This window comes from Theropithecus gelada, chromosome 7a (assembly GCF_003255815.1).
Source record: "Theropithecus gelada isolate Dixy chromosome 7a, Tgel_1.0, whole genome shotgun sequence".
In the NCBI taxonomy this organism is placed as follows: domain Eukaryota; kingdom Metazoa; phylum Chordata; class Mammalia; order Primates; family Cercopithecidae; genus Theropithecus; species Theropithecus gelada.
Genome location: NC_037674.1, coordinates 39,072,200 through 39,089,145, shown reverse-complemented (window position 1 = coordinate 39,089,145; position 16,946 = coordinate 39,072,200). Strand labels below are relative to the sequence as shown.

The 16,946-nt window shown below is 39.7% G+C and overlaps 1 protein-coding gene across 1 annotated transcript in view; it reads left to right on the top strand.

The window, feature by feature from the left end:
* The window catches only part of HERC1 (HECT and RLD domain containing E3 ubiquitin protein ligase family member 1), a 234,989-nt gene that overhangs the window by 95,417 nt on the left and 122,626 nt on the right, over positions 1–16,946 (top strand). The window contains exons 13-19 of the mRNA XM_025389546.1: positions 420–585; positions 6,532–6,657; positions 8,233–8,454; positions 12,241–12,393; positions 12,521–12,653; positions 14,022–14,213; positions 16,346–16,567. Coding sequence (XP_025245331.1) covers positions 420–585; positions 6,532–6,657; positions 8,233–8,454; positions 12,241–12,393; positions 12,521–12,653; positions 14,022–14,213; positions 16,346–16,567 — 1,214 coding nt within the window. The remainder of the gene's footprint in view (positions 1–419; positions 586–6,531; positions 6,658–8,232; positions 8,455–12,240; positions 12,394–12,520; positions 12,654–14,021; positions 14,214–16,345; positions 16,568–16,946) is intronic.

The following is a 16,946-nucleotide window of genomic DNA, read 5'->3' as shown; positions in this document are numbered from 1 at the left end:
AAAATTACTGTTGTTCGTGACTTGACAATTTTTTTTTTTTTTTTGAGACAGAGTCTTGCTCTGTCACCCAGGCTGGAGTGCAGTGGCATCATCTCAGTTCACTCCAACCTTTGCCTCCCAGGTTCAAGTGATTTTCTTTCCTCAGCCTCCTGAGTAGCGGGGATTACATTCACCTGCCATCACACCGACCTAATTTTTGTATTTTTAGTAGAGACGGGGTTTCACCATGTTGGCCAGGCTGGTCTCAAACTCCTGACCTCGGGTGATTGACCCACCTTGGCCTCCCAAAGTGCTGGGATTACAGGCATGAGCCACTGCACCTGGCCAGCAAAATTTTTGAAGTGAAAAAATGTTACCCAAACTGGATAGCACATGCACTTTTATGTTCCAAAAATTCATAGAAGTTTATTTGGTTTCAGAGAACACCACAGTTTTCTCAAGCTGTGCCTGAAGCTACTTTCAAATCACCTTGCTCTTGCACTTGCGGGAGGGGTAGCTACCAGCATTCTCGGGAGGCAGGCAGGTCCACTTCGAAATTTGCTCTTCAGACTGATGGACTCAACTGTCCCAGATGAAATCCAAGAGGTAAGAGAATAGGACTTGTGAATCTATCTCAAATCACATCTTTCTCTGAGATTTTAGCTATACAATATATTCAACTGTACGTTGAACAATTTCAATTGGATGTTGTTTCTGTTACTCCTATTTTCTTGGTGAGAGTATTTTTGGTTAACTCATCCTTTGAGACAAAGGTCAGATGCCATCTCTAAGAAACTTTTTATTCCTGCCCTCCCACCAGATTTGGTTTTTCTTGTGTATGTTCTCATTACATCACATTGTATTCTAGTTGCTTATTTATAAACATGTCACTCTTTTTTCACGAGAAGATGAGTTCCTGAGGGCAAGGAGCTAGTGCATGGGCTTGGTCAGTAGTAGTAACTGAATAAGTGGACTGGGTCATCTACTAGAACTGTTCACCAGAGCTAAGGAGAGAAAGGTCAGGTTAAGGAGGAAGAAGTGGCCTAGAATAGAATACTGATTATAAATAAGGAGAGTATAGTTTGAAAAAGAATATTTGGTATTATAATACAATATTAAATTTGGGGGAAACTTAAAAATAAATATTTGTAATACAAAATACAGAAAATAAACTCTTTTGGCAGGTAATAATAGAAAGTACAGTAATTTTTAAACCAGTGCACTCCTAAATTATTAATGGATCAAATAAAGAAATTACAAGATAAATTTTTAAATACTTAAGATTAATGAAAACAAAATTTGAACATACCAAAACTCATGAAATGCAGCTAAAGCTGTGCTTGGAGGAAAATTTATAGCTTATAAACATCTGTATTTAAAAAAAAAGAAATATATCGAATCAGTAGTTTAACCTTCTACCTTAAGAAATTAGAAGAAGAAGAGTCAACTCAACCCAAAGCAAGTAGAAAGAAGGAACTAATGTAGATTAGAGTGAAATTTAAAAAATAAAGAATAGAAAAACAGTTGAGGAGATCAAGGAGACTAAATGTTCGTTCTTTGAAAAGACAAAATCAACAAATCTCTGGCTGGACTAACCAAGAAAAAACAGAGAGGACTTAAATTACTCAAATCAGGAATGAAAGATGAGATATTACTACTGACATTACAGAAATCAAAAGGGAAATTGAGAGGCAGAGTAAGATGGTGGAATAGAAGGCTCCACTGATCATTCCCCCTGCCAAGGGCACCAGTTTAACAACTCTACACAGAAAAAAGCACCTTCATGAGAACCAAAAATGAGGTGAGCACTTACACTACCTAGTTTTAACTTCATATTGCTGAAAGAGGCGCTGAAGAGATAGAAAAAACAGTCCTGAATTGGCAGTGCCACTCCTCCCCCTGCAGCAGTGGCAATGTGGTGCAGAGAGTGTCTCTGGGTGCTGGGGGAGGGAGAAAACAGCAATTGTGAGGCATTGAACTCGGTGCTATCCTGTTAGAGAAGGAAGGAAAACGGGACCAAACTCAGCTGACACCAGTCCACAGAGGGAGCATTTAAACCAACCCTAGCCAGAGGGGAATTGCTGATCTCAGTGGTCTAAATTTGAATTCCTGCAAGGCTCACCACTGAGGGCTATAATGCTGTGTGTCTCCAAATAAACTTGAAAGGCAGCCTAGGCCAAAAGGACTGCAACTCTTAGGCGAGTCCTAGTGCTGAACTGATCCCAGAGACAGTGGACAGAGGGGCACGTGACATACTGAGACACCAGCTGGGGTAACCAAGGGAGTGCTGGCTCACCCCCCACCACCCCGACCCCAACGCCAGGCTACACAGCTCATGGTTCCAAAAGAGACCCCTTTCTTCCACTTGAGAGGGAAGACTGGGCAGGACTTTGTCTTGCGTCTTAGATACCACTTGATTACAGCAGGATAGGGGACCAGTCAGAGTCACAAAGCTCCCCGTTCCAGGTGCCAGCTCTCAGATGACATTTCTAGACATACCCTGGGCCAGAAGGGAACCCACTGCCTTGAAGAAAAGGACTCAGTACTGGCCACATGCATCAGCTGCTAACTTAAGATCCCATGGGCTGTGAATAACCAGCATTGATACCCAGCTACTACGTCAAGGACTTTGTGTGAGGCTCTGAGACTTTCTGGCTTCAGGTACCAGTGCAGCCACGGAGGGATAGAGTACCAGATACACTCTTGGGATCCCTGATTCCAGGACTTGATTCTTAGATGGCATTTCTAGACCTGCCTTAGAGTACAGAAGAACCCACTGCCCTGAAGGGTGAGTCCCGGGCCAGGCAGTATTCACCATAAGCTAACTTAAGAATCCCTGGGCCTTAAGCTTAAGGGAACATTGATGCTTGTCTGGCAATACTCCTTGTGGCCTGGGGTGGTGGTAGCTATGGGGTGAGGCTCGTCTAGCTTTGGAAAGGGGAGGCACGAATGAAAAAGACTGTGTTTTGTGGTTTGAGTGTCAGCTCAGCCATAGTACAATAGAATACTGGGTAGACCTCTAAGGTTTTTGACTCTAGTCCCTGACTCCCAGATGGCACCTCTAGACCCACCTGAGGCTTGGGGGACCTTGCTCCTCTGAAGGAAAGGACATGGCCTCGCTGGCTTTGCCACTGGCTGATTGTGGAACCACAGAGCCTTGAGCGAACATAGGCAATAGCCAGGGAGTGCTTACGGCAAGCCTTGGGTGAGACCCAGTGCTGTGCTGGTGCTTTGCTGGATTCAGGTCCGACCCAGTGTAGTCATAGTGGTGGTGGCCGCAGGGGTGCTTGTGTCACTCCACCCCCAGCTTTAGGTGGCTGAGGAGAGAGAGAGAGAGAGAGAGAGAGACTGAGACTGTTTGGGAGAAAGTAAGGGAAGAGAACAAGAGTCTCTGCCTGATAATCCAGAGAATTCTCCCAGATCTTGTCCAAGACCATCAAGGTGGTACCACTACGAGGCTGCAAGAACCACAATGTTACTAAAGCAGATACAGTCTAGATCACAACACCCAAGTCCTTTAAAATATCTGGAAAGCCCAAGGTATATCTGGAAAGCCCAAGAAGGATTGGTACAGATAAGTCCAGACAGTGAAGACTACAATAAATACCTAACTCTTCAATATCTACTAGCATCCACACCATCCATGACCTAACCAAATGAACTAAATATGGCACCAGGGACCAATCCTGGAGAAACAGATTTGTGACCTTTCAGACAGAAAATTCAAAATATCTGTATTGAGGAGAGTCAAAGAAATTCAAGATAGCACTGAGAAGGAATACAGAATCCTATCAGATAAATGTAACAGAGATTAAAATAATTTAAAAGAATCAAGTGGAAATTCTGGAGCTGATAAATGCAGTTGGCATTTCGAAGAATGCCTCAGAGTCCTTTAATACTGGAATTGATGGCAGAAGAAATAATTAGTGAGCTTGAAGACAGGCTATTTGAAAATACACAATCAGGCTGGGCGCGGTGGCTCACACCTGTAATCCCAGCACTTTGGGAGGCCAAGGTGGGCGGATCACAAGGTCAAGAGATAGATGCCTTCCTAGCCAACATGGTGAAACCCCACCTCTACTAAAAATACAAAAAAAATTAGCTGGATGTGATGATGTGAACTGATGTGGGGAAAGTTATAGCCTTCAATATTAAAAAATTATCTTGGCCAGGAACGGTGGCTCATGCCTGTAATCCCAGCACTTTTGGTGGCCAAGGTGGGCGGATCACTTGAGACCAGGAATTGAAGATCAGCTGGCCAATATGCAAAACCCCTTCTCTATTAAAAAATACACACACAAAAAAATCTGGAAATGTTTTGTTGATTGCCTCTTCATTGTTTTCTGTGTTCTTTCTTTCTCTCTGGAACTCCTTATTATTGGGATACTTGACCTCCTGAGCCAGTCCTCCTAATTTTCTTGTGTTTTCCTTCCTGTTTTCCATCTTTTTCCCCCCTCTACTTTATAAGAAATTTAATTCTATGTTCTACCCCTTCTATTGAGATTTTTCTCTTTCTTTTATCTTTTTAATTTATAAGAGCTCTTCATTCTCGAAGTGTTCCTTTTTTAATAGCCTTCCATTCTGACTTACATTTTTGAAGATACTATTTTTTGTTCTTGTTTCTCCCTGTGTACTTTCTTTGTTTAATTAGACCATTTCTGTTAGTTTTAGTCTCTTTCATAATAAAGGCTTTCCTCAAATTTCTAATAACCTTTGACTTCCCAATAATGGGTAAGAGTGTGATGCTATCGCTGGGCGTGGTGGCTCATGCCTCTAATCCCAGCACTTTGGCAGGCTGAGGTGGGCAGATCACCTGGGGTCAGGAGTTCAAGACCAGCCTGGCCAACATGGTAAAACCCCGTCTCTACTAAAACTACAAAAATTACCTGGGCATGGTGGCGCATCCCAACTACTTGGGAGGTTGAGGCAGGAAAATTGCTTGAACAGAGGTGGAGGTTGCTGTGAGCCGAGATCGTGCCACTGCATTCCAGCCTGGGAGACGAGAACAAGACTCCATCTCAAAAAAAGAAGTGTGATGCTGAAAGGCTGATTGATGCTAAAAATTCTCTACACAGGGATGAGGTTTATCTAATTTATTGTAGATTGATGTGGCTGGGCTGTATTTTAGGGGAAGGTAACATTTCATGCCTGTCACTTAAAGTCTTTTCTACTGGGCTAGCGAGATTCTTCAAAGGAAGGCTCTTCTAAGCTACTGCCAGAAGGTATAAACCTGAGTGACAATCATCTGGTGGGGAAAAAGTTTAGGAGTCTCAATATTCAGAATAACACTTTGTCTTAAAATCACCCAATTTTAGTTTGGTATTCCTGCCTTCAACTGTGCCTGTTATCTTAACCAGTTTTCAACCAATCCTGTTTTGAGCTCTTCCTTTGTTCCCTCTTGCAGAAGTGTATGAGCCTCTAGGAATTCTACAGTATAAATCAAAGTGTTGTTTGGTTTTTCTCATTTTTGACTTAGGGTGTAGCCATTTCAGGTCTTTTAAGTCAGTTACCCTTAATCTGTTCCTTTCTGTTTCCAAAATTTTGATGCTGATTTTCCTTTACCATTTTGGGCAGGGGAGTCTTTTTGAATTATCTGCCCAACCCCTGCCCATTGTTTTAGATGGCCTTTTGGAAACAGAATATGTGCACTCAGTTCTTAATACTTAGTCACCTTTGTTGAATTTCCACAGCTAAAATTTGATTTTACTTTTGATTTTAGCTTTATTTTAGTTTGAGTAGAGTAACCTGAGAAAGTCATTAAAGATTTGTTCTGTTCTTAACTGTGTTAGAGGACACATGCTTTTTGATGGAAGGGTTATTCTTCTTGTGTACTTGAATTTTTCAATCATTATAGTAATTCAAAGAATTATTAATAGAACATTGACTTATAGAAAAATTGAGTATTAGAACTGACAGGCACTATGGATTTTATCTAGTCCAACACTGTTTTTACTGATAAAGAAGCCATGACCCAGAGAAGTTATGAGGCCTACGATAATGCAGCTACTATTCCTTATGCTGTTCCCACTACCTGGATCTTTGTCTAGCCAGGTCCTACTAATTCTGTAATTCTTAAATGCCTAATCCTCAGGGAGATCTTCCATGAGCCCATAGGCCATGTTAATTGCCATGTTTGTGTGTTCAGGCAAGTTCCTGCACCCTTTTACTTTCCCTATGTGACTCCTTTCACATTTATACTTTCTTGCTCAGGGTCTTTCTTTCCCATTAGACTGTAGGCTCATGAAAGCAGAGATTTTGTCTGTCTTACTCATTTCTGCACCCGAATCATTTTACACAAAGCCTTACCAGGCTGAATGCTATAGAATCAACACTAAATATTTGTTGGTTGATGATTAGTTATTTAGTGGCAAATCCAAAATATTTATTCATAGCTTTCTTAAAGGCATCTGAAGGAGGACTTACGTGCTTTCTTTTTTATCATGCCATCTTTTTTAGACTTAACATGATCCTAATAGTGAATTCACTTTAAGTGTGTTTTTATTAAAAACTAAGAACCAGGCCAATCAGTACACTTTTCTCTCTTGATTTTAGGTGGTAATTGAAACTTTGTCAGTGGGAGCAACCATGCTGTTACCTCCATTACGAGAACGGATGGAATTACTTCATTCTCTTTTACCTCAAGGGCCTGATAGATGGGAAAGCTTATCTAAAGGACAGGTAGGCCTTTGCTTACTATGTAAGTAAATCAGCAGTATCATAAAAATTTGAACTGAGAAGGAAATAAAACTAATCAATTGCCCTGTGTTCGTGGAGCATAAGTACTTGATGGGCCTAGTAAATCCTGGTTATTTAATGTTTTATGCTGGAAGAATTCCCAGGTGTCTAACAACCTTAGGTGAAGCAAGTGATAATTTATTATTTGGGGCTAATTATTAGAATAAGGACTAATTTTTCCAGTGTTTCTTATGGTACTAAGCCAGACACTGTGGTTTATTTGTAGTATGCTGAGTTGAAATCAATTGCATGTGCTGCTGTTGGTTCCATGCTGAGAACTTTGTCTGAAATTGTTTGTATAAAAAGTATAGATGACCATTAGGAAAAAGTATTTGATGATATGAGTATACTTATTTTTTCCATTTTTATCTTTGAGCAATAGTACCTTTTGCTCAACCAAGTAGAAGTTATCAGATTCAGAGATACAGATTTTAGGAAAAAAAATTGGTACTTATTTGCAGTAAAATATTTATTGATACTTTTCCTTCTTTTTAAATCTTTTTTAGGGACAGTCTTGCTCTGTCACCCACGCTGGAGTAGGGTGGTGCAATCATGGCTCACTCTAACCTTGAACTCCTGGAGCTCAAGGGATCCTACTGCTTTTTCCTCTGGAGTAGCTAAGACTGCTGGCATGTGCCACCACACCTGGCTTATTTTTTTATTCTTATTTTTATAGCTGTGGGGTCTTGCTGTATTTCCCAGGCTGTTCTTGAACTCCTGGCCTCAAATGATCCTCCTGCTTTGGCTTCCCAAAGTGCTGGGATTATAGGCATGAGACCACTGTGCGTGGCCCACAGATGATTTTTTTTTTTTTTTGAGACAGGGTTTTTGCTCTGTCATCCAGGCTAGAGTGCAGTGGCATGATCACGGCTTACTGTAGGCTCAACCTCCTGGGCTCAAGTGATTCTCCCACCTCAGTCTTCTGAGTAGCTGAAACTACAGGTGTGCACCACCACGCTCAGCTAATTTTTGTATTTTTTGTAGAGGGGGTTTCACTATGTTGCCCATGCTGATCTTGAATTCCTGGACTCAAGTGGATCCGCCTGCCTTGGCCTCCTAAAGTGCTGTGATTACAGGCATGAGCCACTGCACCCAGCCTACAGATGATTTTTAACAAGTATTTTGCATTAGTTTAGATTTCAAGTGATTTATTTTAAATATTAGAATAAGTAGTTGTCATTGGTAATGTCACGCTGTAGAATCGTGTGTCATACTATTTATTGGCATTTCGTACTCCTCTCTACTTATAGTACTAAAATATTATGCATAGTATGCTATGTTAGCTTAGAGATTTAGGTATTATAATGAAGACTAAAATAAAAACCTATAAATTGTATTTTCCTAAATCCCATTTCCTAAATGGGATTAATTGGGTAGTTTTTATAATTACATACTTCCTGAAGATGATTGTTTAATAAGATACTAAGTGGATTAGTGTAGTTTTTTTCTGGGATCCTTTTGTTTTATTTTCTAGTGCATATTATGTTAGTTACTTGTGCATATTTTATTGTTCTTTAGAGAATGCAACTGGATATCATTCTGACAAGTTTGCAAGATCATACCCACGTAGCCTCCCTACTTGGCTATAGTTCACCCTCTGATGCAACTGACCTGTCTTCTGTGTGTACTGGCTACGGAAATCTGTCAGATCAACCTTATGGCACTCAGAGCTGCCATCCAGATACCCACCTGGCTGAAATTTTGATGAAGACCCTCTTAAGAAATTTAGGATTTTATACAGTAAGTTGTTCTTTCGTTGTAGTAAAAGAAGAATAAAGGGGTAGGGATCTCTTTAGTCAAGGTAATTTGACATTTAAACACCTTTGATAGAAATTAAACTCTAGACCTCTCTCCCCCAAGGGGAAAAACATGTCAGGTTTTCTGAAATATTGTGGGGACCAAATAACATGTAATTGAGAAGTTCAAAGGGATTTATTTTAGAATTTTACCAGATTTTTCTGATATTGTAGAATAATAAACAGAATAAAATAGTCAAGAACATTTTTAGAGAGAATAATAATGAGCAAGGCATTAACCTTGCCAGACATAATCTTATAATGAAACAATGTACTTAGTACTGAATGAGAATAGGTTGGTCAGTAGGATAGAGGACAGTGGAGCTTATAGCTTTCCCTGTATTAGGATGCCATTAATTCTGAATCTCTAGTGTTTCTTAAATTCATCTTTTTTTCCTGCCATTTCTTTGAGTTCTAAGCCAGATCATTATGATTCAGTGCTAATGGTGTTACAGCTGTTGTCACTATTGCTGGTCTCTTCTCAGCATCTCACTGCTGGAATAACTTTGTATTAAATAACTTCTTTATATTAAAGAATACAACTTCTTTGTATTAAATTAAAACTCCTTCAGGCCAGGCGCGGTGGCTTATGCCTGTAATCTCAGCACTTTGGGAGGCCGAGTTGGGTGGATCACCTGAGGTCAGGAGTTTGAGATCAGCCTGGCCAATATGGTGAAACCCCTTCTCTACCAAAAATGCAAAAATTAGCCAGGCGTGGTAGCTGGCACCTATAATCCCAGCCACTCAGGAGGCTGAGGTGGGAGAGTTGCTTGAACCCAGGAGGCAGAGGCTGCAGTGAGCTGAGATCGTGCCATTGCACTCCAGCCTGGGTGATAGAGCGAGACCCTGTCTCAAAACAACAACAACAACAACAGCAACACGCTTCAAACCCTTTATCATTGGCTCACACACCATTCTTATCTGAGCTCATCCTTTTCCAGAATTGTACATTGTACACCTATTTCCTGTTGTTTTTCTCTACCAATCTGTGATGTAAGACTTGACTATTCTAGGAAACCTTGCCCAAATAACCCCATCTAGCCAGAGATGTGTGTATAACTACACATCTCTGTACTCATCAGCACTTACAGGATCAGAGTGTACTGTGCAACTTAACTTTGAATTGTTTGTGTATCAATTCATATTGTTTCCTATGGCTCTTCAGGGCTTGGTCTATGTACTCTTTTTCTTCCAATACAAGTCTTAGCGCTCTGTCCCACCCACATTAAAAGGCTAATCACTAAGTCAGAGTGAAAATTCTTCCTACAAAATTCTTTTCTTTCAGGTTTAAGAATGTAAATTTAATCTGATGTTAAGGAGTAATGGCTGCAAATGGATAAGAACAATGTTGTGTATATAGCCATTTGTTAATGACCAAAACTTTTCCCCAAAGTTACAGGGAATGTTACAACAAAGTTGTAAGGAATATTAGGGCTGAGGCAGATTTATATATTATATGGAAATGGAAATAAAATACTAACTGCTTTTGGGTTGAAATAATAAATTAATGTCTCTTTCTGATGTGATTTAAACCAAATTTGTTCTAAGATTTTAAAATAACAGTACTAATTAACAACTTATAGCAAGGGCCCTACAGTTTTCCCATATTCTATCTTGTATAGTGTATACATAGACCAGATTTTCTCCTAAAGGTATTCAGCACATGATTATTTACAGGAAATAAAGTTGGAAATAGCAGAAATATCTAAAAATAGAGGAGTGGTTAAGTAATTTATGGTATATGTGTTCAATGGAATATTATATTTTGTATATACATGGTTTATGAAAATGGGTTATGATTCCATTGGAAAAGAGCAGATTAAAAATAGAATATGCAGTACAATATTATGAAAAATATTTTAAAAGGACAAAATCAGGAAAGAAATACACCAAAAAATATTATAGTAGCAGCCATTTTCTTTGAGTGGTTGTTTAAATGGTGCTTTTAACTTCTTCTTTTTTTTTTTTTTTGAGATGGAGTCTCGCTCTGTTGCCCAGACTGGAGTGTGCAGTGGCACCATCTCGGCTCACTGCAAGCTCCGTCTCCTGGGTTCACGCCATTCTCCTACCTCAGCCTCCAGAGTAGCTGGGACTACAGGCGCCTGCCGCTACGCCCGGCTAATTTTTTGTGTTTTTAGTAGAGACTAAAACTGCATTAGCCAGGATGATGTCAATCTCCTGACCTCGTGATCTGTCCGCCTCGGCCTCCCAAAGTGCTGGGATTACAGGCGTGAGTCACTGCACCCGGCCTCTTTTAACTTTTTAAAATAGAGTTTTGATATTTTCTAAATACACTAAGCATCTCTTTTTAAAAAATATTTTTAACTTGAAGTAATTTAAAACTCACGAGGAGTTACAGGAATCATTCAAAGAATTCCCCTGTGCTCTTCAGCCAAATTTGTTTTCTCTCTCTAAATCATTTGAGAGTAAATTGCAGATGGCTGGCTGCCCCTAAGTATTTAAGCATATATTAAGTATGTATTTTTAAAAAACCAGGACATTTTCTTACGTAACAACAGAATAATTATTGAATTCGGAAAATTTAACATTGATACAGAACTGTTATTTAATATATAGTCTACATTTACATTTCTACAGTTGCCCCAATAATGTCCTTTATAGCAGTTTCTGATCCCAGCCCTTCCCCTTCATGATCTGGTGCAGAATCACACATTATATTTAGTTGTCATATCTCTTTTTTAATTTTAATTTTATTAGAGACAGGCTTTCTGTTGCCCAGGCTGGAATACAGTGGCACCATCATAGCTCACTACAGCTTCCAACTCCTGGGCTCAAGTGGTCCTCCCACCTCAGCCTCTCAAGTAGCTGGGACTAGAGGTGTGCACCACCATGCTAAGCTAATTAAAAACAAACAACAAAAAAAACATTTGTAGAGATGAAGTATTGCTGTGTTGCCCATGCTGGTCTTGAACTCCTGGCCTCAGGCAGTCTTTCCACCTCGGCCTCCCAAAGTGTTGGGACTATAGGTGTGAGCTACCGCACCCAGCTGCTTTTATTTTTTTTAATGGAAAAAAATAGAAGTAGCTTGATGAATTTTACCATCTAATAGCTAGTATCATAAGAATTATAGCAAATATTTAAAAATTGGTAATGGGTGAAAGGATATAATGCTTTTGTTTTGTTTTGTTTTGTTTGAGACAGAGTCTCATTCTGTCACCTAGGCTGGAATGCAGTGGCGTGATCTCTGCTCACTGCAAGCTCCGCCTCCCGGGTTCACACCATCTTCCTGCCTCAACCTCCCAAGTAGCTGGTACTACAGATGCCCGCCACCACCCATGCCAGGCTAATTTTTTGTATTTTTAGTAGAGACGGGGTTTCACCGTGGTCTCGATCTCCTGACCTCGTGATCTGCCCACCTTGGCCTCCCAAAGTGCTGGGATTACAGGTGTGAGCTCCTGCGCCCGGCTCTTTTTTTTTTTTTTTGGAGACATAGTTTCACTCTTGTCGTCCAGGCTGGAGTGTGATGGTGCAATCTTGGCTCACTGCAACCTCTGCCTCCTGCGCCCGCCACCATGCCCAGCTAATTTTTGTATTTTTAGTAGAGACCGGGGTTTCACCATGTTGGCCAGGCTGGTCTCAACCTCCTTACTACAGGTGATCTGCCTGCCTCAGACTCCCAAAGTGCTGGATTACAGGCATGAGCCGTTGCACCTGGCCCATATAATGCTGCTTAAATCAGATTTATGGTAGGTTGTGTGTGTCATTTTAGGATCAAGCATTTGGCGAGCTAGAAAAGAATAGTGATAAATTTCTACTTGGAACATCATCATCAGAAAACAGTCAGCCTGCTCATCTTCATGAACTGCTATGTTCACTACAGAAACAGCTGCTGGCATTTTGCCATATCAATAACATTAGTGAGGTATGTGATTATTTGTCTTTTATGGTGATCTATCAGGACCTTGAAACTCAGATATTTGGATAGGCCATGGTATTTTTGTATGTTGAATTTTTCAAAGTAGTAATTTAGGAACTTTTTTTCTCCTTAGAACTCAAGCAGTGTGGCATTGCTTCATAAACATCTTCAGCTTTTGTTGCCTCATGCCACAGATATTTATTCACGTTCTGCAAATTTGCTCAAAGAAAGTCCTTGGAATGGCAGTGTTGGACAAAAGTTAAGAGGTGAGTTTGGTATTTCATTTCAAATTTAATCAGTCATTAAGAAGCAAGAATACTTGCCTTTCCAAAGTCTTAAGAGGACCAGAAGCCTCTGATGAATAGGAACGGTCTTGAATCTCCTTTCTATTGAAGATTCCTTTAGTCTTGGTTTGAGGGTAGTGTTAGCAGTGACTGATCTTGAAAAGAGTCTACTTGGCATGACAGAGGCCTAATTTAAAGGCACTGGATGATATAAACTCAAAAAGATTAATTTTAAATGGCATAAAGTAGATTTTTTAATCTCTTTTTTTTTTTTTTAAACCTGTTGTTTCTTTACCTTTCTCTTCAGCATTTACCATTTTTTCACTTTCCTTCTTGAAATTCTTTGGGCTTCTGTGTAGTCACAGTCCTTTTTTCTCTTTCCTCTGACTCCTCTTTTTCAGTGGGTTTCTATAGGCTCCTCTTCCTTGGACATGCCCTCTAATGTTGAGCATCCTCCGAATTTTGCCTTCAATTCTCTTTCCTCCCACAATGGTCTTATCTAGTTTCAGTGTCTTTAACAACCATGTATATATTAATGACTCCTGTATTTCCATCTAGCTGAGAACACCTTTCCTGAGTCCTAGAGCCATTCTTTAATTGCATACTGGGTGTCTTTTCTTTGTTATCCAAAAGACAACCAAAATTTAATGTTTATATAAAACCAGCCACCTCTGAAGTTCCCCCACTAAAAAAAGAATGAAAGGAACAAGCTATGAAACTGAAACCATTCCACATTAGATACCTCCAATTGGCTGTTCCACAGCAACTAAAATATGTTCAAACTGAGCTCATTTCTGAATGGCCCTCTCTGCCCTGATATACAATGAAATATTGAAACAAAATTGATTTAAAACCAATATGGATTATAAAAACACATGTTTTAAGGTGATCTCGATTTTTAAAAAAGTAAATTTAGTTTAAAAAATATGAAACCTTTCCCTCACTAGCAGGTAAACACCAAGAGGACAGGAAGTTTTGACTGCTTTGCTCATAGCTGTATCCCTTTCACCTAGAACTGTGCCTGGTATGTCAGTAAATATTTCTTGGGTAAATTATAAAATGAAGATAAATTAACGAATGAGAAATTGATAATGCATTTTAAGGAAAACATTTATAATCCTTTCAATTTGTTGGTATGGAGGATGCATATGCTTTGCTATAAAGTGTTTGTTGGTGTACTTTCTGAAAGTGAATAAACACTGATACTACATCAGCTACCAGGTGGGTGTTCAACAGAGAATTATTGAATGAGTCTACTCTAGTTCCAGGCTAAAATAATATTTCTTAGGTTCCTTTTTCAAAAGTTCATTTGAAACGATTGTCCCATGTTTAATTTCTTTCCCTTCATAGATGTGATATACGTCTCAGCTGCTGGCAGTATGCTCTGCCAGATTGTTAACTCCCTGCTGTTACTCCCTGTGTCAGTGGCTCGGCCTTTATTGAGTTACCTCCTCGACTTGTTGCCACCTCTTGATTGCCTTAATAGACTCCTGCCAGCTGCTGATCTTTTAGAAGACCAGGAGTTACAGTGGCCTCTTCATGGTAAGTAAAGACAATAAAAGAGCAAATAATGCCCTTGACAAAAGTTGTTCCTGTTGCACACATCACTGTGTTTTTCCATTGGAGTCTATCTATCCCAAGGCTATCAAAGGAGTTTCGTCACTGAAATCTTAAAAACTTTTCAAGTTTAAGTAAGGCCTCTTATTTTATTGGAAGCAATCCTGGACTGGAGCATAAAAGGAAAAGCGCTGGGGTTGGAAAGATGACCTTGAGGGCCTATCTTATTTTAACATTATACAGTTCAGTGATCAAGTGTCAATTAGTCCAAGTGTCAAGTTTACAGCCATATCAGGATGTTGATTAGGCTTTATATGGAGTTTTTCCAGGTTTATTCTTTTTTTTTTTTTTTTTTTTGAGGTGGAGTCTCGCTCTGTCACCTAGGCTGGAGTGCAGTGGCACGATCTTACCTCACTGCAACCTCTGCCTCCAGGGTTCAAGCAATTCTCCTGCCTCAGCCTCCCGAGTAGCTGGGATTACAGGCATGCACGACTACGCCCGGCTAATTTTTGTATTTTTAGTAGAGACAGGGTTTCATCATGTTGGCCAGGCTGTTCTTGAACTCTTGACCTCGTGATCCGCCCACCTCAGCCTCCCAAAGTGCTGGGATTACAGGCGTGAGCCACTGCGCCCGGCCAGTTTCTTCTTTTTTAAAGTGTCTCAGAACTTGCTAAGATTCGGTCTATTTCTATCAGGTGAGTAAGGTGTCATTTTATTTTATTTTTTTCAAAAAATCTGTGTTTATAACTGATATTTTTCTATAATTTCATTTTTTCATGCTATCCTTTCCTAGTGTTTACTATCAAAATTACACTAATCTCATACCATGAACGTGGAACTTCCTTTTATTCCTGTTCACTGAAATAATTTGTGTAAGGTAGGGGTTATCTCTTCCTGAAGGTTTAGAAGAATTTATCTATGAAACTATCTGGCCCTGGTGTTTTGTTTGTAGACAGACTCTGACAATTTTCATTCTTTAGTGGTTAATGTTCCCTTCCATCTTATGTTTCTTCTCCAGTCCATTTTGGAAATGTATATTTTTCTAGGAATGTTATTTTGTTGGTTTCAAATTTATTGGCATAAAGTTGTTTATAATATTCATGGTTTTAAAAAATCTCTAGTATATCTGTGGTTATATCTGCTTTATTCCTATTTTTTGAATTTGTGCCATCTTTTTTTCTTGAGTAATTTTATTAATCGTTAATCCATTTTCCCTTTAGATAACTTATCCATTATCATTTCAAATAACTACTTTTTGGATTTGTTAATCTCTTTTTATTTCATTGGTATGGGTTCCTTATTGCTGTCATTTCGTGAAGTCAAGAACTTCTAAGAACAAATGTACAATAAGAAAGCATGAGTCTGGGCCGGGTGTGATGGCTGACACCTGTATTCCCAGCACTTTGGGAGGCTGAGGCTGCCAGATCACCTGAGGTCAGGAATTCAAGACCAGCCTGGCCAACATGGTGAAACCCCCCTCTACTAAAAATAAAGAAATTAGCCATGTATGGTGGTGCACGCCTATACTCTCAGCTACTTGGGAGGCTGAGACAGGAGAATTGCTTGAACCTGGGAGGCAGGGGTTTCAGTGAGCCAAGTTCATGCCACTGCACACCAGCCTGGGTGACAGAACGAGACTCTGTCCCCACCCCCTAAAAAAAGGAAAGCATGGGTCTGGAGCTTAGTATTAAGACAATTCTGAATTCAAGCCTTAAAAAGCATTAAACAATCTTGAATGTCATTTTAATGGATAAATTTGTGTGTTGATTTTGGAGGAAGAAACTCAGAGTACTCCCTAAAGATAGTGAATTTTGATCTGGATAATGAAAAGTAGGAATATAATTGATCGGAATAATGTTGTCATATGTTGTTTTAATGTTTATCTTAAAATTAGTGACTTTACCAAGGAAAATTTTGTTTGATAGCATAACTTCTCTGGATATTATTTTAAATCAGTCTGGTAAAGAGAAAAAATACAGAAAGTATTATAATTTGTGTTTTCATCATAAAGTATTTTACATCAGTATCTTACTGCAATACAGTAGGTGACCATGAGAAATATTCTGAATCTTAAAAGTACCAGATAAAGACACAATAACTAATGATTTTGTCTTTAGGAGGGCCAGAACTAATTGATCCTGCTGGTCTGCCATTACCTCAGCCAGCTCAGTCCTGGGTATGGCTTGTGGATCTAGAAAGAACAATTGCTCTCCTTATTGGGCGATGTCTTGGTGGCATGCTTCAGGGCTCACCCGTGTCTCCAGAGGAACAGGACACTGCATATTGGATGAAAACGCCACTGTTCAGTGATGGTGTAGAAATGGACACTCCTCAATTGGGTAATGTGCTTCTCTGCAGCATTTAAAATACATGCCTGTTTGTACCTCAGTTGAAGATTTCTCTATTCTGAGTTTGCTGAATAGAGAACTGACAGGCACCAATTGCAACATGAGCAGTGTAGGGAATCTGGGGCTATGACTTGGAGCCCTAAGAAAAATGGTTAAATCCTGCAGCACAGTATGGTGAAAAGAGCCCCCAAAGGAAATAGAAATTGTAGGTCTGGTCCTACTCTGTCATATTTATCACTCATTTCGAGCAAGTCATCTAACTCAATGCTTCATCACTTATCTTCCAAGACTTGGAGGTTATGAAACTGCTTCACAGAATGTAAAGCCCTGTAAGAGTACTTAACCATGACTTATCAGTGCAGCACCCCTC